The 22,749-nt window shown below is 53.4% G+C and overlaps 2 protein-coding genes across 6 annotated transcripts; both read left to right on the forward strand.

Moving 5' to 3' along the window:
• Positions 1–1,584: 1,584 nt before the first annotated feature.
• FBL (fibrillarin) lies at positions 1,585–11,912 on the forward strand. The gene is made up of 9 exons (XM_037133424.2): positions 1,585–1,684; positions 6,621–6,797; positions 6,894–6,995; positions 7,091–7,185; positions 8,256–8,426; positions 9,422–9,554; positions 10,651–10,763; positions 11,538–11,683; positions 11,805–11,912. The coding sequence occupies exons 1-9, from the start codon at positions 1,675–1,677 to the stop codon at positions 11,827–11,829; spliced, it is 972 nt and encodes a 323-aa protein (XP_036989319.1). The 5' UTR covers positions 1,585–1,674; the 3' UTR covers positions 11,830–11,912.
• Positions 11,913–12,227: 315 nt separating this feature from the next.
• DYRK1B (dual specificity tyrosine phosphorylation regulated kinase 1B) lies at positions 12,228–21,224 on the forward strand. 5 transcript variants are annotated; one of them, XM_037133394.2, is made up of 11 exons: positions 12,228–12,365; positions 14,345–14,508; positions 15,503–15,625; positions 15,728–15,916; positions 16,330–16,477; positions 17,942–18,228; positions 18,922–19,068; positions 19,149–19,289; positions 19,590–19,905; positions 20,285–20,391; positions 20,486–21,224. In XM_037133394.2, exons 2-11 carry the CDS (start codon positions 14,446–14,448, stop codon positions 20,855–20,857), a joined length of 1,893 nt encoding a protein of 630 aa, XP_036989289.1. In that variant the 5' UTR covers positions 12,228–12,365; positions 14,345–14,445; the 3' UTR covers positions 20,858–21,224. The 5 variants fall into 5 exon arrangements, with proteins under 5 accessions (XP_036989289.1, XP_053523550.1, XP_053523552.1 ...); XM_053667575.1 differs by lacking the exon at positions 12,228–12,365 and adding an exon at positions 12,858–13,098; XM_053667577.1 differs by lacking the exon at positions 12,228–12,365 and adding an exon at positions 12,859–13,098 and having other exon boundaries at positions 19,710–19,905.
• The last annotated feature ends 1,525 nt before the right edge of the window (positions 21,225–22,749 follow it).

Below are 22,749 nucleotides of genomic sequence, written 5' to 3' on the forward strand. Positions count from 1 at the left end.
TTCCCAAATAATCCAAAACACTAAGCCCCCACTCTGTGCCAGGCCCAGTCTAGGTATGGACAGGGCAGTGAAGGACCAGTGGATTCTCCTGGAGGCTGTTTGTAACTTCTCCTAGTAGCATTTATTTTGCTTTGTGGAATAAATTTAAGCATTTATATTAATATTATAAAACTACAAAGCACTAAATTCTCAATACGTATGCAAACTCTGCTCACTCCTCACCCAGTCCTCTGCCCACACCCTGATCTTGTCCATCCTAGTCTTCTACCTGGCCCCTTACGAAAGGCCCCTCCACAATCTTTCTGTTCCCACCCCTACTCCCACACTGCTTTCTACCTGCAGCCAGAGTAAGTCAATGTCAGATTGTTACAGAAAACAACTCAGCCGCTTTCTGGTGTACGGAGTGGAAGTTTATTTTACCCGCAGACCCAGAGGAATCAGTCTCCAAATTCTGGGCACTCAGCAGTGGAGGAGCAGTTATTTTTATAGAGCAAGAGTAAGCGTCCTTCAGACCCTTACTTCTGGCGCAAAAGCAGGAGACAGTTTACCGTAGCAGAAGGAGCAGAGCGTTATCTCTGGCATGTAAATGATAAATAGTCCAGAGACGCCAAAAAGGCTTTTGGCCTCTTTGGGCCAAAACAAGCCACTGGGCTGCAAAAACAAATCACTCTCTAGTCACTGTGTTGTGTCTTAAAATGGCTATCAATTTCCTTTCCTCTCAACAAGATCATGGTTTTTTTTTTCCCTTCGGTGTTCTCACCACAGCGCGGTGCACGAGGCCCCACACAACTTGTCACCTCTGCCTTCTACCTTCTTCTCCTCCCACTCTGCCCCGCTCACACGCCTCAGTTTTTCAGTTCAACCCTCCTTATCTTACCTGCCTCGGGGCCTCTGCAACCTGTAATCCCTTCCCTGGAACTCTCTTCCGTCAGGCAAGTGCTTGTCTCACTCCTCACCTCCTTTAGCTTTTTACCAAGTCACCTGAAGCGTTTCTTAGCCACCCTATGAGAAATGTCACCCCTCTCCCAAGGATTCCTATCTCCCTTCTCTGCTATTATTGTCTCCAAAAGCATGATGGCCTTCTAACAGTCAACCTGTTTTATTAACTTGTTTGGCGTCTGCTTCCCCGTCAGAAAATGAGTTCCTGGAGAGTGGGGATTTGTGTATCCTGTTGACTGCTGTATTCCCAGCGCCTAGAACAGTGTCTAGGACGGACGGGCGCACAGTAAATGCTTTTCTAACACATGAATAGGAGTCCAGAGTTGGTCCACGTTCTTGGGGGGTGGAAATAGGTCAAGGAAAGCTTTTGAATGTAGAGGACGGGACCTTAGGGAGTTAACTAGAATTAGAGGACAGCAGAGGGCACAGCCCATTGGGATGAGCCCTGATTACAGGGCGCCCACATCGGTGAAGGGGGAAGCAGGGTGCATAGCGTAGTGATCGCGGTACAAGCAAAGGTAGCGAGGCACAATTCCAAAACGCTAAGAGATTGCGAATCGCAGCCGCAGAAAGCAAGAACCCGGGCGGGGCTGGGCCTCCAAAAGGCGGGGCTACGTGATTACGTCTTACGCCGTACGTCGCCGCGCGCGTGCGCTCCTTTCCACGTGCGAAAGCCTCGGACTCGTGGGGGCTCGGGCGCCGCAGAATCCTGAGCCGCGCAGCTCCGCGCTCGCCATGAAGCCAGGTGCAGAGCGGGGTTGGGGTCGGTTGTCAGGGACTGAGGTCAGGTGGGAATTGGGGTGCGGGGCCTTGGCCTGGGGGCAGGGGTTCCGAGACCCAGGTCCGGTATGGGGAAGGGCTCTTGGTTCAGTGTCGTTTGGAAGCGGGTCTTGATTCCGCCGTGTGATCGATCTTGAGCCTAGAGTTGGGTCTAGAGGTTTGTGACTGGCTTCGGAGGTCACGGTCATGTGTCTGGTTTTTGGCCTGGGATTGGGGGGTCCTGAACTGGGATTCGTCTCATTGAGGTGTTCATTAGGCTTTTGGATGTTAGACCGGGGCTGCAGTCGGCGTTACTGACACAGAGTTTGGGCCCAGGCATTTGGGGTCGTGGCTGTCTGAGCGTGGGTTTTGGGGAATCTCTTGGTTTGGAGGTGTAGAATCTCCAGGAGTCTTCCAACAGAATTCTAGAGAATCTTCCTAGCTGAGTCTAGGAAGTCCCCCGGCTGCCGCCGCCCTTGACCCTTCCCCTTCCCCAACCAGCTATCTTCTTGAGAGGGCTGGACAGGGCGAGGTCTGCTGCCTTGACTGTATGTGGCCCTCTGGTCCACCTTCCCGCTCTCTACTCTCCCAAGGGGGCGGGTCCCTGAGGATGGAGAGGAGTCAGGCCTCGTTATTCGCAAATCCCGGTGAGGTGAAACTTCACGAGCCCAGGACCGGATTAACGAGAGGTGGAGGATGGAGGTAGTCACAGGGCATGAGAGCTTCTATTCAGTTTTCTTCAGCTTGATGAACCCATCCCATCGCCCTCATGGTGGAATGCTGAGAGCCCTGGCTTTGACAGCAGAAGGGCCTCGGTTCAAAGTCTTCATCCTGGCCCTGCTTCTTAACTTACTTCTCGACCTTGGGCAAGTGGTTTTACCTCTCTGAGCTTCAGTTTTCTCTTCAATAAAATGGCCTCCAGTTACAATATAGTAAGATGATGTTAAGAAAAAGTAGCACTGGGTGGTAATCATTTTGCAATATAGAAGTATGAAATCAACAGGTCGTACCCTTTAAAACGTACACAATGTGATGTGCCAGTTACATCAATAAAGTTGAAAATTACACGGTGATTGAAATATAATAGTATTGGCTGTAAGTGTTATCTTTATATTTCTTCTCAAGAGGAGCAGATTAGGATCCTTATCCCTGGGGTCTAAGCTTTTCCTAAATCAGCCTCCCTCCCTCCCTCCCTCCCTCCCTCCCTCCCTCCCTCCAACTTGCTCCACTGGAGTTGGGGAAATCTCCCACTGTGACCAAAGGCATCTGGTTTTTCTTTTTTTTTTTTACTCCTTACCTGAGGAAATGTTTTTTTTTTTAATTGATTTAAGAGAGAGAGAGAGAGAAGGAAGCATCAGAGTGACAGAGAAACATCCGTTGGTTGCCTCCCATATGTGCCCTGCCAGGGAATCGAACCTGCAACATTTTGGTGTGTGGCACAATGCTCCAAGCCACCTGAGCCACCTGGCCGGGGCAGCATCTGTTTTCTAGTACACTTTTAAAAAAAATTTTTGGCTTTTCTTTCAGCCTGTGGGGGGATGGGGTCATCTTGTGAGGGGGCGGGGGTTGTGGATCCACGGCCCCACCTAAGTTCTCTCTCTTCTTTACCTGGGGATCTGATGATGGAAGGGGTGGGAGGTGCTAAACTGAGCATTTCCCACTGAGACCCCGGCAGCCTCCAGGCATTCTGTGGTCTGATTTTCCCAGGAATGGAGTATGCACAGTCCTCCCAGCCCTTTCCCTTAGTGTGTTAGGATAGGAAGTTTGAGAAGTTGTCAGGAGTCAGCTCTCCAGTGGGGATTTTAGTCTGAATGAGAGAGGAAGCCTTTGGGAGATTCTCACCAGGGGCGTGGTATCCGTCAGACTTGCTGTCAGTCAGCCCTGATTGACACTTTTTAAACGGGTCCTTTTGCTTCTGTGTGTGAAAGACTTTAGGGGAGCAAGAGTGGAAGCAGGCACATGGGGAGGAGGTCTGTTGTTCTGACCTACCAGGAGATGACGTGGCTTGGACCAGGCCTGTGGCAGTCAACCTGGCTGACAAATTACGATTGGGAATAGATTTTAAAGGCAGAGCCAACAGCTTGTATGTGGGTGTGAGAGAGAGGAGTCAAGCACAACTAGGGGTGCTGGCGTGTGTGACTGGAAGGATGGAGTTGCCATTTTTGAGATGAAGAAGGCTGTGGGGGGGGGAGCAGTTTTCAACCAGCAGGTCTGTGGGTCCCTCCACCCAAAACTTCTAGAAGTGCGTGCGAACATGTGTTTTTTGTGAGGAGTGGGTACTTTGTAAGGGCCCCAGGACTTAAAATGGATTAAGATAGGTTTTGAGTATCTGGGACGGAAAGTTTACTCTTGTGCCCTCTGCACCCCATGCTGTGCCTCGACTTGCCAGGTCTCCGGTTCTGTCAGCCCTGCGCTAAGAGTCTTAGGCCTAGTGGTTTTTCCCCTCAGTAAGAGGGAGCACTCCCTGCCTATTCGAACTGTGCTAGGCAATGAGTTAAGTGCTTCGTATGCATTAAGCCATTTAATCTTTTCAAGTCTGTGAGGTGGGCACTGTGTTATCTCCGTATCACTGTCTTTGAGGTGTTTTCAAGACTTCCAAGAACCTTCCCTCTCTCCAGGGTTGCAAATGAACTGCGTGAGGGGAGGAACCAGGGCTCCCTCTGGTCACCGTCTAATCACCTGCCTCTTGAATGAACAGAGTGGCCGCTTTCTCCATGAGGAAGAACCCAGAGGTTTAAGAGTCGTCAGCAGGCAGTGTTCTTAATACTTTGTGCCAGGTGTTGTGCAGGGTGCTGGGGGTGCAGTGATGACCAAAACAATTAAACATCCTTGTCCTTTTGGAGCTTGATTCTAAAGGGAGAGGCAGGCAGTACTAATGTTAAGAATGCCGTGGGTGGTAATTGATAGGAAGAAAAAGAGAATGGGGTAAAGGCTGGGCAGCCAGAGAAGGCCCTTTTGAGGAAGGAAGATTTATGAGAGACCTGAGCACAGTGAAGGAGTGGGTGAGCCGAGCAGATGTCCACAGGGGCCAGGCCGTGGGAACAGAAGATGTTAAAGGTTGAGAAGCAAGAGAGTGAATTCTTGGGGAGGAAGAGCGTGGTGCGCAGCATAGAGAGAGTGAGGTCAGAAAAAGCAGCAGAAGGCAGGGCCCTGTGATGGTGGGAGTCGGCTTGGGTGGCACATTAGGGTAACCTGGGCAATGTGGAAAAGCCCCCTGCCCCAGTCAATTACAAAAGAGTGTCTAGGTTCCGGGGATTAGCCAGAGGTGAGACGCACTGTTTTAGGGCTTTGGGAGCCAGAAAAAGGAATTTTTATTTCATATGAATGTGACGGGAAGTCACTGAAGGGATTTGGGAAGGGGGCTGATGGGATCTGGTGCCCTGTTTTAAGAAGGGCATCACCCTTCTTAAGGGCCCTGGGCCCGGTGGTTCAGCTGGGTGGAGTGTCCTCCCAACACACCAAGGTTGTGGGCTTGTTCCCTGGTCAGGGCACATCCAAGAATCAACCAATGAATACATAAATAAGTGGAACAGCAAATGGATGTTTCTCTCTCCCTTATTCTCTCTCCGTGAATCAATATAAATCAATAAGATAAATAAAGTAAGTAAATAAGGTATCACTAGCTGCCACGCAGACAGTAGAGAGGAGAGGTAAGGAGAAAAGGTAAGCAACTCAGTTGTGTATAGGAGTTCTGACACTGTTAATTGTTAAGGATCAAATTAGGAATAGCCATTAAAAGGTTGTACACGTTCACCTTCAACACCATTAAGATGCACGAAGCGTTCATAGACAGGATGGATTCTTTACAAAAATTTGAGCAAGTTTGCTGTTGAATAGTTTACAGTGATTAGATCTGATCATTTGAAATCAGCAATTTTATAATGGGCGGCTTTCTCTCACTGTTACTGTTGGACAGTTTCAGGAGCTTTTGAAACTGTCAGAAGTCAGATATTGCATGTTAGCACCGGGAGAACTGTTTGCTTCAGACATTGTTTTGTGCTCAGTGAGGACCGTTCGCACTGTCCCAAAGTGATGAAAATGAAGTCTCTGAATCTTCCTTCTTTTTTTCTTCCTTAAACTTTCAATCTTGTTCACAAGCCCTAAACTCCTCACAGACTGTTGCCCATCCATAAAGCACAATTTGTTTTATTTTTTCCCTTTTCTTCCCCTGAGCTGGCAAAGACTTTTGCAGTTTTGGAAGCAGATCAGTTAGCGGGAAAGATGTCGTGCTGCGCTCCTCTCTGTTTGGGTGCTGGCACTTTTGTTCCAGACACAAGGTCAGGTGCAGGAAGACATTTCCAGGGTCTTGGGAACCTACTGCCATGGTGGACACACACACTCAGCGTTTGGCAGACTAGTTACTATTGAAAATAGAATGGATTTTGTCAATCTGCCATCCATCCAAGAAGAATGGAATATTGACAGTAACCTCCATCTACCTACGCACGCCTCCCCTGTCCTAACCCCGTAGTTTCTCCCTCCCATTGCCCAGCATCATAAGTTTGGCATTTGTCATTCTCTTGCTTCTTTGGGGGTGAGGGTGGGACATGGGTTACCGCACATACCACCGCAGCATGGCGTTGTTTCATATCGAACTTCATAAAAAGGATGTTATGTTGGACGTGGTTTCCTTGGACTCACTTTGCCACTGAACACTTTGATTTGAAGGTTTATGTATCTCTGGCAGGTAACCATAGGTCCTTTTCACTTTGATCGTCACTGTTGTGCCCCCCCCCCTTTTTTTTTGGTCCATTGTACCAGTGGACATTTGTGTTAGTCCTGATTTTTCTGCTGCTGTGGACATTAGTGGGTGTGCCTCCTGGTACGAGTTTCTCCGTTTTCTCTCCTGAGTAGAATTGTGAGGTGCAGCAGTAACTTTTCAAGCTTCATTGCTCTGATTCCTATTTCTGTTTCCACCACAGGTTTCAGCCCCCGTGGGGGTGGCTTCGGTGGCCGAGGGGGCTTTGGTGACCGTGGAGGTCGAGGTGGGGGCCGAGGTGGCTTTGGTGGGGGCCGAGGTGGCTTTGGTGGGGGCCGAGGTCGTGGTGGAGGCTTCAGAGGCCGTGGACGAGGAGGAGGCGGCGGCGGAGGAGGAAGAGGTGAGTGAGATGGGGGAGGAGGCTTTCCCTGGGCTTGAGGATGGGAGAGGGAAGGGGTGCGGGGTGTCCCTCTCTCACTGCCTCCCTCCCTTGTAGGTGGCGGGTTCCAGTCTGGTGGCAGCCGGGGTCGTGGTCGGGGAGGAAAAAGAGGAAATCAGTCAGGGAAAAATGTGATGGTGGAACCTCACCGGCATGAGGGTGAGTGAGAAAGGCGGGGAACCGGCTGAGGGTGGGGTGGGGTGGGGCGGGCTGGGGCCTGGAGTCCTCACTGCTGTGCTGATCCCTTCACCCAGGTGTTTTCATTTGTCGAGGAAAGGAAGATGCACTGGTCACCAAGAATCTGGTCCCTGGAGAATCAGTTTATGGAGAGAAGAGAGTCTCGATTTCGGTGAGACCTGGGCCCCTCTCAAAGCCACCAGGGCCCCAGCTGCTGTTGTCACCAGCAGTGTGGTCTCCCTGCCTCCACCACCTGCCCTAAGCAGGACAGCCAGGGCATCATCTTAATGCCTGAGTCAGATCGTGCACTCCTCTCCCCAAGCCTTCTGTGACTCCTGTTGCCTTCAGGTTCATGTTCGGAGGGTGACCTGGGAGGCCCTGCCCATTCTAGCTTCCCCCGCCCACTGCCTGGCCTCACCTGCTCCCATTGTCCTTCTGATTGAGTGTCTTCCAGCCCACCAGTCGTGTGCGGTTCTCTCTGCCTGCTGTGCTCTTCTCCCAGCTCTGTGTGGGGCCGGTTCCCTCTCGTCACCAGCATCTCTGGTTAGGCATCACCTTGCCTTCCTTAAAGGCCACCTTCCTCCACCCTGTCTGTCAAAAACAGCCCTCACCACCGAGCCCATGTCACTTTCTTTATGGCCAGGCGCACTCCTGCCTCAGGGCCATTCTGCCTTTTCTGCCGCCTGGAGTGAGCTTCCCCCCAAATAACTTGAGTGGCCCCTCACTTCCTTCAGTGAGGTCTCCACTTGACTCTTCCCTGGCTGCCCTTTCTCATTTGCATCTGTCCCTTGCCCTGCTCCCTGTACTTTCCTGGCTTGATCCTTTCTCCTTAGCACCTGTCACCGTTCTCTGTCCGTGTGTGTGTTCATCAGTTCATTGCATCCTTACTCTTCCGGGGCAGGGGGTCTTTGTCTCGTGCACTGTGTATCCCCGGTGCTGCTGCAGGGTCTGCACGCAGAATGTACTGGCACCACAGATGCTTTGGAATGAATGCATAGATCTTCTCATTGTCTGGTAGGATCTCGTCTGTGTTTATTGTCTGTTGCTGCCCGTTTTCCCTGAGTCGGTAACTTCCATGAGAGGGCAGACACTGCATCTGTCATGGCCATTGAAACGTACCCACATTTGATCCTTGTACAGTGATTGAGTCCCTTTGAGGGCCCTGAGGGCCCTAGGGTAAAGGGCAGTGGGGACTTGCAGAAGAGTCTGGCACTGACTGCCATCCCCGTCTCTCCGGCCCAGGAGGGAGATGACAAAGTTGAGTACCGTGCCTGGAACCCCTTCCGCTCCAAGCTGGCAGCAGCGATCCTGGGCGGTGTGGACCAGATCCACATCAAGCCGGGGGCCAAGGTGCTCTACCTCGGGGCCGCCTCAGGCACCACCGTCTCCCACGTCTCCGACATTGTGGGCCCGGTGAGTGCAGGGAGGCGTGGGGGTTGGATATGAGTGAAGGCTGGTGGGGAGGTGGGAGGAAGAGGAAGGTCGCCTCCTCCGCCCTGTACCGTTTGGCTGGAGCTAGGCCCCTTTCTCTCAGAGTGCGTGTGAGGAAAATGAGCAGCTTGAATCCGAAACCTCATTCAGCTTCACTCCTGAGTCCTTGGCCCATCGGAAAAGGGGCCTGGGCATCGGGGTAACCAGTTAGCCAGGAGCAGACTCAAGTGTATAGATACGAAACTACCTGATTCGGTTGCCCTTTTAAAAATAATTCTGCCCCCATAATCTGGTCTTCTGGTTTCTCTTGAAAGAACAGGGAATCTCAGTTTTTGAGCCTGCATTTATTTCTGTGTGGCTCTACCGCCCTATAGAATCTGTGCCTCTGACTTTATGACCTCTAGCTCATCTACATAACTATAGACTGTAAACCCGAGGCTGTGCTGGAGGTCTTTTAAGAGGCTTTCAGCAAGGTATTTAATCTGTCCAAGCCTCAGTTTACTCCTCTGGAAGATAGAGTTGTTGTGAAGGTAAACTATTTAATTCCTGTAAAGTGCTTAAACCAATGCCTGGCCTGCTTCGAATACTCTTAGCTGTTAAGATTTCATCTTTCTGGTTTTAAGCCAATACTGGGGGCCTGGGCTTTCAAATCAGGCAGAGTGGGAGCGAATAACCCATGGCCAGTGGCGTCATGTCTCTGGGCCTCGGTTTATTCCTCTGTAAAATGGACACAATAACAACAGGTATTCACTGGCTGGGTTTCAATTTGGGGGTTTGCAGAAATACTTTCTGCAATGTGTGGGCCCAAAGTAGGTGCTCCTCCTCTACGGCCATACCACCCTGAACACACCCGATCTCATCTGATCTCGGAAGCTAAGCAGGGTTGGGCCTGGTTAGTACTTGGATGAGAGACCAGAGTAGATGCTCCATACATGAGAACTAGTATCATTGTCATTATTATTTGATTTTTTTTTTAGGACGGTCTGGTCTATGCAGTTGAGTTCTCCCACCGCTCTGGCCGTGACCTCATTAACTTGGCCAAGAAGAGGACGAACATTATTCCCGTCATTGAAGATGCTCGGCACCCGCACAAATACCGCATGCTCATTGGTGAGGGATTTGAGGGTCGGCCCAGGTGGGGTAAGGCAGGCCTCTCCAGGTTTCCTGGAAGAGGTCAGGGCTCTGATTCAGATGGACTTGGAACGGGTGAGGCGGCCTCTTGAGTCTGCAGGAATGAAAATGGTGGGGTGAGCCAGGTAAAGATAGTGGTCCTGCTTCAGGATCTCAGACATCTGGCACCTTCAGAGGGCCGGCCTCCTCTCCTCCGATCTCAGGGCCCTCTCCCTGGGCCGCCCCGCACTCCCTGTCTCCCTGTAAAACATGGAACCGTTACATTGGCCCTTGCTTATGTATAAAAGCCTCCTTCAGAGGAGGAGGCTCGTCATCATTGTCTAGTGAGATCACAACCCAGAAAGCACAAAGAGTGTGGCCTGGACTAGAGGAACCCATTGTGAATATCAGTGACTTAGATTTTTTTTTTAAATTTCAGAAGCAAAATGTAAAAATGGAATGCTTTATAAGTCACCCTCTGAGGTAACTACATGAGCAATTTGATGTCTGGTTTTCCTGATTTAAAAAAGTCAGTTCTGTTACACCATCTTTTAATATTTTTTAAGGATTATTCACTGCCTTTTTAAGGCAGTATGATTTTTTTGTAATCATACTGTCTTAAAAATATTCCTCTGCACTCTGCTGGTTTTTCTTTCTGTGAGTTTTTCCCATACACTTACACCCGTTGTCATGCAGATTATTTTTATCTGACAGACCTGCAGACACCCCTGCCTATAAGTGGTCACCTTTACTTGCCTTTTGGATGGTGTGTCTGTCTCCCCTTGTCCCTGCTGCTCTCCCCTCCCCAGACCCGGGAGTGTCTGGAGAGCAGGGTCCAGGTCTGACTCGTCCTTCATTCCCCCACACCCAGCCCCAGGGCTGGCCACAGAGTAGGTGGCAGCCAATGGTTTGCAAGTGGCATGAATGAATGGTGTGACTAGATTTCTTGGGGTCACAGTGGAGGGTGAGGGATCATTGGTGGGGGAGTGAGACCGGAGGCAGGGAAGACTCCTTCGCCAGGAATCTGCAGGCCCCATGGGAGGAGCTGGGAGGATCCAGTGGACCCAGCTTTTAACTGCCACTTCTTTCTCCCTAGCAATGGTGGATGTGATCTTTGCTGATGTGGCCCAGCCAGACCAGACCCGGATTGTAGCCCTAAATGCCCATACCTTCCTACGTAATGGAGGGCACTTTGTGATTTCCATTAAGGTACGGGGCTTGGAGGAGTCTAATATGTGGTGCTCATATCTTTTCTATCATTAACTGCCAAGCAGCCAGTCAAACCAAGGGGACCTTCATCCCCCCTAATCCAGTCAATCTATTCTCAGCCTTTCTTCCTACTCGGCTTCCTACAAGCCATCTCCTGGCCCAAGTCAAATAGCACGTGATGAAAAATGTCTGCAAAACTAGAAGCTTTGGATTTAAAGAGGCTATAGAATGTAGCAATCAAGTACACGATCACGGATCTGACAATTCGAGTTTGAATTCCCACTCACTGCGTGACTTTGAGTAGTTAACTTGTGTGCCTATTTTCTTCACTTGTAAAATAGAAATATTAGTCCTATTTTTTTTAGTATCTGTGTAAGGATTAAATTTATCAATATATGTGGCATGCTTAAAATAGAACCTGGTGTAGAATAAATACTAGATAAAAGCTAGGTGCATTTTTTAAAGTATTTTATTTTGAAATACTGAGAAAACTGCTGTGTGCTATTCAGCCAGATTCACCATTTTGTTAGCTTTTTGCTACATTTGTTTTCCTGTTCTCAGCTGCATTATTGTTGAGGAAACGAGGAAAAAAAAACCCCGAGTGTAAAATTTAGGCTGGCTTTTGAAGGGTACCTGTACCAAACCCAAAGTGAAAGTTTCCAAAACCTGAGATTTGCCCTTTCCAGTAAGAATAAGTACTGATTTTAAAGAGCCCAGAAAAGGTTAAATAGCCCAAAGCCTTGCTGCAGACTTCAAATCCTCTCCCCTCTGCAGGCCAACTGCATCGACTCCACAGCCTCTGCCGAGGCGGTGTTCGCCTCTGAAGTCAAAAAGATGCAACAGGAGAACATGAAGCCCCAGGAGCAGTTGACTTTAGAGCCGTATGAAAGAGACCACGCTGTAGTCGTGGGTGTGTACAGGTGAGCCGGGGACTCAGTACTCCATCAGGGACAATGTCTCTGACCCCTGCAACCAGAGCCACATGGGTCAGTACTTGTTAGGCAAGCTCCTAAAGTGGTGACAATCTCCTTCCTCTCACAGGCCTCCCCCCAAGGTGAAGAATTGAAGTCCAGCGCTCCTTCTGTTTTGCAAGAGATTGTGTTGCTACTGTTACACGTGTTTTTCTATTAAAAGACTCATCATTCCTTCCGCTCTGTTTCTGCTGCTGATTGCTTGGCGACTTCTGTTGACAACAGGGCGTATGCGCCCTTAGTTAACTTGTGTGGCAGTGGGGGTGCAAGCTCTTCAACGCAGGGCAACCTCCTTTCTTAGCAGCCTTTTGTATTGCCCCAACCCGCCTGTCGGCTCTTGGGCGGGGTTGGTAGCTCACTGCGCATGTGTACTGGTAAGCGCCCCTGAGCGCAGGCGCTGTGTGTATCTGTGTTGCCCTGGGTCACGTGAGGGGGAGCAGATTGAGGGTGTGTGTGGGGGCGGAGCCCGGGGCGGGGTGGGGGTGCGGTTTGTTGTGGTCGCCATTTTGCTGGTTGCATTACTGGGTAATCAGGGCCCTGGCTCGCTGCGTCCGCAGGATACCCTCAGCCAGTGGGCAGGTCCGAGCTCGGGCTTCCCGGGCAGTGTGAGTTCCCTTGCCTGCGCTCTCAGGTAACGAAGCAGCTATGCACAGAGTGGCTTGCACTCGAGTGAGTGGGGTGGTACGGGACCCGCCCTGCCTCTATCCTGGGGAGACCTAGGAGGCCGAGGGAGAAGAGTGGGGCAGCGAGCAGCTTCAGGCCACCGAGCCTGGCTATTCATAGTGGGATTCCTGGGAGGGTATGAGCCCTAGGAAAGCTGCCCTAGGAGGGGTTCCTGGGACCCTGCTCCCGCCCTTTGTTTGGGCTCAGCTCTGCTGGCTGCATCGTCGTCGCCTAGCAACAGCTGCCCTGGGTTGTGATTCGTTAAGCTCTTGGCCCCAGCGACCAATGGCACGGTTGTTGCCATGGCAGGTGTGGACTGCCAAGTTCAGGCCGGCCCCTGCTGTAGGGGGGTCCTCCAAGGTGGGGGGCGGGACACCGGTGTCCCAGGGGCCTGGGGGCGGGTGGCTTTGCGGGGCGGGGCCGGCGGGAGGAGGGTTAGCCCGCCCCTCCCCCCGTCCACCTGCTTTTCCCTTTTCTGGTGCCCTGGGCTGACCCTCCTCTCCCCTCCCCGCCTGTGGTGGCTGTTCTGGTCACCCACCAAGCCGCCTGTCCCGCTTGCCCTCCCAGCCGCGGGGCTTGCCGGGCCGGTCGGGCTGGGACAGGCGGCTGTCTCACCGCCGCCATGCTGGCTGCTCGCCCACCCCACTGGGGGCCCCACCGCGCCCCAGCCCCCCGTGGGCCCAGCGCCAGCCCTGACCCTGGTACGGGGTAGGGGCTGGGGAGAATGTCCTGGTATGGGAGGGTCTCTGGGAGAGAGGTTGGGGGAGGCTGGGAGCTCCAAAAGAGGAGCGGTCATGGAGTGGCAAGGCTTGGCAAAGGAGAAAAGGACTGACAAGAGGGAAGGCCCGGTGCGGTGAGGATTTTTGTGTGACACTCTGAGAGGAAAGAACTCTGCGATATTTGGGGAATTTGGCTGTGGGAGCCTTCTAGGAATGGGCACAGTTTGGGATCCACCCCACTGGATAGAGCAGTGACTGGAGAAAGGGGGTTGGGAGGAGGTTGGTGGACACCAATGTAGGAAGACAAGGACGATCACTGTTAACTGTGGGAAGAGACACCTCCCCTTGGCTCCCCTCAGGAGGAGTGGGCCTTGATTGGGAGGGGACCTTGGCCTAATATTGGGAAGAGCTCAGATTTGCGTGGGGAAACTGGAATATGGTTTGGAGGAATTAGCTGGAGGGGTGGTTCCTGATGTGGGAGGAAATAATAGAGGAGAGAGGACTTGACATAGTGTGGGGAAGGTCTGCTGGGAAGGGTGTGCCCTGGGAAGACCAGCAGGCCATAGGGGTAGGACTTTGTTATATGGGAGTTCTCAGGTAACAGTGTGATCAGGAGGTCCCCAAGGACCCTGATGAGATTTTAGAGGACTTTGCTATGGTTTGGTGGGAGCCCAGAGGACTCTAATGTGGTTTGACGGGGGTATCCTAGATTTCCCTGGATTGGGGGATCTACTGGGAAGGGTAGATTTTGAAGCAAAGGGACCTTTCTCCCATAAGATGAGATCCTAAGCTTCAGAAAAGACTGTGGGATCCTGTGTGAGGGGCCCTGGGGAGGGCCACAGGGGAAATGGGAAGAAAAGAGTGAACCCTAGTCCCTATTATGCTGTTTGTGGCTTTTATTTTCTCCTCCCCCCCCCCCCCCCCAATTATTGCTGTCTTTCTGTCCTTTCATGTCCTGGTCCATATTCCTATCTGACTCCCTATCACATGTGCCCCACTTTGTGCTGCCTACCTCATTGATTTGGTAACTATTTGTTGAGGGACTCTGCTGTGCCTTCCCCCACACCCCACCACTTCTCTCTGTCCCCTCTCTTCATTCCCACTCATTGCTCTTTTGCACCCTTTTCATCCGCTCTCTGTGCCCTACCTCTCCCATGTCCACCTCTTTCCTGCCTGGCACTGCCCCACACATCTTCCTGTTGTTCCCCTGCCTCCTACCTGCTCTCAGGTCTCAGCGGCGGTGGCAGCCGAGGTGCAGGATGCGAGAAGGCGCCCCCCGGCCGGGCTCCCGCTCCAGGCCTCGCTCCCCTGCGGCCCTCTGAGCCCACCATGGCCGTCCCACCGGGCCATGGTCCCTTCTCTGGCTTCCCTGGGCCCCAGGAGCACACACAGGTATGTGTTCAACTGGCTTCTCACCTGCGTGGGGTAAGGAGAGGATGGGGATGGAAGGGTCCTGGGGCCAAAAGATAGTATGGTTGCCTAGGACAGTCTCCCAGGGACATGAAGGGAGTTGAAGATAATAGAGTAGTTGCTGGCAGAGTTGGTTTGGAGGGTGTGGTCTTACATCCAGGCATGATGGTAAAATTACTTAGGTTCTGCATGCTTCAGTTTTCTGTTCTGTAAAATGGGGCTAATAATGGTACTACCTCACAGGATCGTTGTGAGGATTAAACCAGTTCATGACATGCATGTAAAATGTTGAGGGCAGTGCCTGGCACATAGTAAACAAATGTTCACTAAAAAAAAAAAAGTCCAGAGTGAAATATCGGGAAGGGGTGAAAGGGGAAGAAAGTGGAGCCTCGGGGGTCTTGTAGCCAGCAGGGCCTAGGGGTACAGGGTAAAGATCCCCAAAGATAGAGACTGTTAAGGCTCTGAAATACAGAGCTTGGAATGAGAGGTCCAGGGTGCTGCATCCAGATCCAGGACCCTTGGGGTGAAATAACTGGGCAAAGATGCTCAGTGTCAGGGTTGAGCATTGTGAACGCCCCAAGGAATGAGGGTAAAGCAAGATGGGGACCCTCGAGGTGGGATACCCAAATGGATGGCCTCCGGCCAAGAGTTGGAAGGGGCAGAGCCGAGGTTTTCTGTATGATCTCTCCCGCTGAGGTTCAGAAAGGAGTAAAGATGTGAGGTGAAAGGTCAGGAAAAATAGTTCGCCAGTCTTTCATGATCGCCCACTACATGCCAGGCCCTGCTCCAGGCACTAGAGACTCTACAGCAAGAACAAGACTTAGCCCCTGCCCCCGTGGACTTCTCTTCTAGTGGGGTTATCAGACAGTGACCAAGTAAATGTGCATGTGGTAATGATCAGCCGGCCACCTCAGTTCTCCCTCTTGAGGCTGGAAGCAAAGGCCTGTCCTTGGTGCCCACCTCTCACCCTGCCCAGCAGGTACTGCCTGATGTGCGGCTCTTGCCTCGGAGGCTTCCCCTGGCCTTCCGGGACGCGACCTCGGCCCCACTGCGTAAGCTCTCCGTGGACCTCATCAAGACCTACAAGCACATCAATGAGGTGGGTAGGGGGTGGGGAACCCAGGCTGAGTGCCGAGGGGTCCTGGCTGCTGGTGCAGGTCACTCACCAGTCCTCGCATCTCCTGGCTGGCCGGCCGGGCAGGTCTACTATGCGAAGAAGAAGCGGCGAGCTCAGCAGGCACCTCCTCAGGACTCAAGCACCAAGAAGGAGAAGAAGGTCCTGAACCACGGTTATGACGATGACAACCATGACTACATCGTGCGCAGTGGCGAGCGCTGGCTGGAGCGTTATGAGATTGACTCCCTCATTGGCAAAGGTTCCTTTGGCCAGGTATGGGACGTGCCCCCGCCATCCTGATCCAGAGATCAGGGGACATGGGCGTCCGTTGGTACTGATTCATACTGTCAGTGGGTCAGTGGCTGCTCACCCCAGCTCAGTCCTTGGGTTCGTTCCCTGTGTCTGTTTTCTGTAAAAAAAAACCCCTGCAATTAACAGGACTGTTCACGTGAGGTAATTGTGTTATTTCCAGTGGTTTACAAACACAGGACATGGTCCAGTGTTTATACCCGACTCTTGGTGAATACCTGACTCAGTCAGTACCTGACTGAGTTACTGTTAGTAACACTGACAGTGATGTTGGTGAGCCCCCTTAGGCCGGAAGGACAACAGTAGCGCCTGGCTCTGTCTCTGTACGCCCCCTTCCCCTGCCGGTTCCCTCACTTTGGGACATACCCTGCCCGTAGGTGGTGAAAGCCTATGATCATCAGACCCAGGAGCTGGTGGCCATCAAGATCATCAAGAACAAAAAGGCCTTCCTGAACCAGGCGCAGATTGAGCTGCGGCTGCTGGAGCTGATGAACCAGCATGACACGGAGATGAAGTACTACATAGGTGAGGCCCGAGGCAGTGTGAGCTGCTTAGGGGCGGGGCACCCCTCCGGTAGGACTGGGGTTGGTGTCCCCGGGGCAGAGTTTGGTCTGTCATTCCTTAACATCAGTGCTGCTTCTGCCGCTGTCATGATTTTTGTCCTGTTTACAAGATAATGCTGGTCAGAGCTTACTGGGTGCCAGGGGTCAGGCTCTACTGTAAACACTTCACATAAATTAGCTCATGTACGCCTCACCACAGCCTATGGAAAGGGCATCATTGCCCACAGCTTGGAGGTGAAGCGACTAGGTGGTCAGGTGCTAGCACTTGCAGAGCACGGAGTGTGTACTCAGTAGAGTTTACTTTGACAAGGCAGTGGATTCCAGAGCCTTTACCCTTAACATCTGTGCCAGTCTTTTCCCTCTTACCCGTACCAATTGCTCATAAAAGAAGCAGCAGGATTTAAAAAGTGTGTTTTTAAATATAAAGGAGTTTACTATAAATTCTTAATGGAAAATGAGCATCCTTTGCCACGCACACATACACACATACAAAAAAACCCAGGGCTGAGACCTTAAAACAGTGTTGTAAAATTAAATGCAGCAGGCTGTGGTCAGGGAGGCTCAGTGGGCTGGGCGCCATCCTGCAAATAGAAAGGTCACTGGTTAGGTTCCTGGCCAGGTCCCAGATTGGGGGCGTGTAAGAGGCAACTGATCCATGTTTCTCTTTCACATTGACATTCCTCTTCCTCTGTCTCCCCCTCTCTAAAAATAAACAAATAAAAATTTTTAAAAAACTAACTGAGGCAGTGTAGAATGCCTCATTTAATTGCCTTGCTGAGCCTGCTGCGGAAGCTGGGCATCCCACCAGCCCCCAGGCCGGACCAGGCACCCAGGGCTCACAGGTACTTTGAATGGCTGCCTGGGCATGGCTGGACCCTACGAAGGATAAAGACCTGTCAGCACAAATGGGAACTTTCTGTTTGGTTTATTTATTTATTTAGATTTTATTTATTTATTTTTAGAGAGGGGAAGGGAGGGAGAAAGAGGAAGAGAAACATCAATGCGTGAGAGGAAAGTATCCATCTGTTGCCTCTGGCACACCCCCAACCAGGGACCTGGCCCACAACCCAGGCACGTGTCCTGACTGAGAATCAAACCGGTGACCTTTTGGTCCACAGGCCTGCACTCAGTCCACTGAGCCACACCAGCCAGGGCTCTCGGTTTAACTGACAGTTCAACAGAGACTTGAAAGTAATTTGTTTTTCTTAATAGAGAAAATCAGTCTTTTTCTTGGTGTGATTCAAGTGATAGACCAAATGAAAACATCCTCAGTGGCAGCTGGTACCAGTGGGCACACCACACTTTGGCGAGTGTTCAAGAAGCAGAGGCACGGATTGGCTTCTGGCCTCTCTTCTTGATTTCTGTGCACGCCAGGCCACCACGGGCCCTCTCTGAGCTTCATTTTTCCCTCCACCCGTCCCTGCAGTGCACCTGAAGCGGCACTTCATGTTCCGGAACCACCTGTGCCTGGTGTTTGAGCTGCTTTCTTACAACCTGTATGACCTCCTGCGCAACACACACTTCCGAGGCGTCTCGCTGAACCTGACGCGGAAGCTGGCGCAGCAGCTCTGCACGGCGCTGCTCTTCCTGGCCACGCCGGAGCTTAGCATCATTCACTGCGACCTCAAGCCCGAGAACATCCTGCTCTGCAACCCCAAGCGCAGTGCCATCAAGATCGTAGACTTTGGCAGCTCCTGTCAGCTTGGCCAGAGGGTAGGACTAGTGGCGTGGGTGTGGCCAGGATGGGGGCAGGGCCAACAGGTGGTCTGAGAACAAGGGGCCCTGGCAGGCTGGGATGGGGTTGTCAGGGTACATCCTGAAGTAGCTAATGCCTAAGGGGTAGTGATTAGGACGGGGTGTTCAGAGGGTGTGAAGGGTGGGGCCAGTGGGAGAAGGGGCTAAAGGAGAGGGCCACGGGGGATTATACTGCCCAGTAGGGAAGGGAAGACTGAGGCCTGAGGGCAGGGCCAGTTTCGAGGCCGTGGGACGTGGGCCAGGGAAATTGGGTCGGGTTTGCATCTAGGTGGCACTTTACTAAGTTCGGTTTACCCTGTGCTCTTAAAGCTGGGGATGGAAGCGGGCAGGATGCTTTAGCTTTGCAGCTTCCTGTAAGCCGTCACTTGACGTGATGGTGGCATGAAAGGTTCTGGACTGGGCTGGTAGGAAGGGCCTGGGTTTGCAGACTGCCTCCTGTGACTGGTGACTAAGAGGGGCCCAGAGTTAGGCCTGTGGATGGAGCTCAGGGTTAGACTAGGTCATTAGGCTCCTGAGGCTGATGAGTAAAGTGGAGGTTGGTGCTGATAACATCAGTTTTGGGAGCAGGAAGCTTATCCTAGCTTTGGGGGTGTTAATGACACCAGTAGGGGAGGCTTGCACCTCTGATTATTGCTCTCTCCCCTCCCTCAGATTTACCAGTACATCCAGAGCCGCTTCTACCGGTCACCTGAAGTGCTCCTGGGCACGCCCTATGACCTGGCCATCGACATGTGGTCCCTGGGCTGCATCCTGGTGGAGATGCACACCGGCGAGCCCCTCTTCAGTGGCTCCAATGAGGTGTGCTCCTGAGGAGGGGGTGTGCTGGGCGGGGTGGAGGCTGGCTGGTCTGATGACCCTGACTGCCCACATGCTCGCAGGTGGACCAGATGAACCGGATTGTGGAGGTGCTGGGCATCCCACCAGCCCCCATGCTAGACCAGGCACCCAAGGCTCGCAAGTACTTTGAACGGCTGCCTGGGGGTGGCTGGACCCTACGAAGGACAAAGGAACTCAGGAAGGTGCGGCCCCTGCCCTTTGCCGCTCCTCCTACCCTGGTGGCCCCTCACTCTCTCACACTTGGGGCTCCCTCTCTCCCTGCTTCCTCTCCCTGGTGTCTTTCCCTTCCTTCCTCTCCCCCTGGTCTGTCTTTTCCTTCCTCCCCAATCCACCCTATCTCTCCTACCCACCCCAAAACTCTTCTTAGCTTCTCTTTTTCCACTTTCTTTCTTGTGCTTCTGTTTCCCCCGTGTGTGTCTCCCTGCCCCTCCTGCCCACTGACGGCCACTCTCTTGCCCCCCCTCCCACCCCCTCCCTGCCAGGATTACCAGGGCCCCGGGACACGGCGGCTGCAGGAGGTGCTGGGCGTGCAGACGGGCGGGCCCGGGGGCCGGCGGGCGGGGGAGCCGGGCCACAGCCCCGCCGACTACCTCCGCTTCCAGGACCTGGTGCTGCGCATGCTGGAGTATGAGCCCGCCGCCCGCATCAGCCCACTGGGGGCTCTGCAGCATGGCTTCTTTCGCCGCACGGCTGATGAGGCCACCAACACGGGCCCGGCAGGCAGCAGTGCCTCCACCTCGCCCGCGCCCCTCGACACCTGCCCCTCCTCCAGCACCGCCAGCTCCATCTCCAGCTCTGGTGGGTGCCCAGTGCCCAATAGGGTAGCACAGGGGTGGGGGCAGCTGTGGTTTGGCCTGACCTGGGGTACCTTGCCATTGGCCTTCGCATAAAGCTTTGAAACTGCACGATCCTGAACTCCAAAGGTTGGGGAGGAGAGCTCCAGCTGGCCCTGACCCGATTTCAGAAACAGCTTATGCTCAGACCTCTAACTGGCTCTGACTCCCAACACCCAAAACTGAACTCTGACCCCTAATCTCAAAATCGGGCCTGATTCTTCAAATGAACACAACCCAAAGCTCAAACCCAGGCCTGGCCCACAAACCAGACTCAGCCACTCAGAAACCCAGCTACCGCCTCTCCTCACGCAAGGCCTCTTCTCTCCCCCTGGCACTTCCAGGAGGCTCCAGCGGCTCCTCCAGTGACAACCGGACCTACCGCTATAGCAACCGATATTGTGGGGGCCCTGGGCCCCCCATCACTGACTGTGAGATGAACAGCCCCCAGGTACTGGGGCCTTGGGACCTTTGGAGGTGGGCGGCGGGGTGTCTGGGATGCCAGGACCTGGGTCTCCATCACCCACTGTTGTTTGCTTCTTTAGGTCCCACCCTCCCAGCCGATGCGCCCCTGGGCAGGGGGTGATGTGCCCCACAAGACACATCAGGCCCCTGCCTCCGCCTCATCACTGCCGGGGGCTGGGGCCCAGTTACCCCCTCCACCCCGATGCCTTGGCCGGCCTCCATCACCAACCTCACCACCACCCCCGGAGCTGATGGATGTGAGCCTGGTGGGCGGCCCGCCAGACTGCTCCCCACTCCACCCTGCGCCTGCCCCCCAGCTTCCAGCTGCCTCAGCCCTCCGGACTCGGATGACAGGAGGTCGTCCACCCCTCCCACCCCCTGATGACCCTGCCACTCTGGGGCCTCGCTTGGGCCTCCGTGGTGTACCCCAGAGCACGGCAGCCAGCTCATGACCCTGCCCCTTCCCTGGGGCCCCTCCTGAAGCCATACCCCCCATGTGGGGGCCCTGGGCTCCCATCCTCATCTCTCCCCTTGACTGGAATTGCTGCTACCCAGCTGGGGTGGGTGAGGCCTGCACTGATTGGGGCCTGGGGCAGGGGGTCAAGGAGAGGGGTTTGGGCGGACCCTCCCCACAAAGGACTGCACCCTTGGCCCCCTCTCTCCCCCTTGTTTTCTATTTATTGTACCAAAGACAGTGATGGCCCAGTAAAGGGGAGACCCCCCCTTACCCTGTGGCCCTAGGAAAGGGTGGGGGTAGGTAGGGGGAGACGGCCTTGCTCCTCCCTGTTGTGCCCCCCAGTAAAGAGCTTTCTCACATGCCCGGCTGAGCGTTTGCAGGGCCCTGGCTCCCTTCACCCGGCCCTCAGAGGCACTGTGTGGAATAGTGTTTGGGGAGGGGGTGCTGGGGGAGCTTCGTCTGGGGGATGTGACCCTGGGGAAATCAAGGCTGTTGGTGCAGACACAGGGCTGCAGGGGGTCGGGTTAAGGAGTCCTAGACAGAGACCCTGGATAGTATCCTAGGCCACATTTGCCTTTTCCAGGGTAAACTGGGCCCTGAAGAGGTAAAAGCCCAGCTCTGGCCTGTTCCCAGGAAGCAACAGTTTCTGCTCTAATAAGCCTGGGTTTCCACAGAGTGCACAGGAGTGGTTCCTTTTGCCCCGCAAGCAAACAGGTGCTGAATGTGTGTAACAGGACTTACTGGTGCCACATGGAGAGTGGCAGGCAGGCAAAGGATACAAACTTACACCCCTCTTCCCTACGTCTGGTCTCACCCTTTGGAACAATTGTGGAGCAAGGTGTTTTGAGATTCTCGGGCAAAAAACAAACAAAAAAAAACCCCTGGGGGTTCCAGGTAAGTGGGCCCGTTTGCCCGGCAATTTGGAAACTTGTCTCCCCCAAATGGCCAATCAAGAGCCGGCTGGTTCAAAGGTTATGGTCTTCCACCACTGGATCGCTGAGCCTCCCGGGAAATGGAGCTCTACTTGGCAACCTTCTCCCGGTTTGCTTTGGGCCCGGTTTGCTTTGGGGAACTCCAAAGACCAGAGTTCTTTTCACTCACGTGCTTAGGGGCGGGGTATCCGGCAGCCAATCAAGAGTCAGGTGGTCCACGAGCGTTTGACGCGGGTCCTAGCTGAGAAGGCTGTGGTGTGCAGGTGTGGATTTCTTTGGAGGTGCGTTGGCTTTGGGGGGAGGGGGGAGCGCAGGTAAGGCGTTTGTAGGTACTGAGCTGGAGTAGGTGCTGAGGCCGACTCGCTTCCCGCTGTACCTGGCCTAGCTCTGTACCTGGCCTAGCTCTGTACCTGGCCTAGCTCGTTGGGAATGGCCCAGTAGGTTGGGGGTGGCGGGGAGGCCGGTTCTCTGTTATGGACCCGCAAGTGTTCGCTAACAGTGGTAACATTGAATGCGAGGGAACCTAGACGAAGCACGGGTTGGGAAGCCGCTGCGGGGGGAGGAGGAGCTGCCTGAGCTGAGACCCGAAGATGGAAGGGTTCTCGGTGCGGTGGAATGGCTTGCTCAAAGGCAGCGATGAGAAGCACAGCCAGGTGATCTGGTGTTGGTGGAGATGTTACTGAAAGTTCTGTATGAATTCGATCGTGGAGGATTTTGTTGGCTATTTAGGGATTTTGGACTTTGTCCTGACGGCAGTGAGGAGCCACGAGAGGATGCCTAAGAGGAAAGGCCCGATTTTCTGCCGCCTGGCAATAGATTGATAGAAAAAGAGACTTGGGTCTGGGAGCCCAGGTGGCCTCCATGGCAGGATTCTAGGCGCGAAACGTTGGGGATGAAGCAGGGAACAGGTATTGGTTGGGAGGGGAGAAAGGGCGTGGGTTGGAGAGAGTGCCGC

This window comes from Artibeus jamaicensis, unplaced genomic scaffold (assembly GCF_021234435.1).
Source record: "Artibeus jamaicensis isolate MK-2021 breed Jamaican fruit bat unplaced genomic scaffold, CSHL_Jam_final contig_47, whole genome shotgun sequence".
In the NCBI taxonomy this organism is placed as follows: Eukaryota; Metazoa; Chordata; class Mammalia; order Chiroptera; family Phyllostomidae; genus Artibeus; species Artibeus jamaicensis.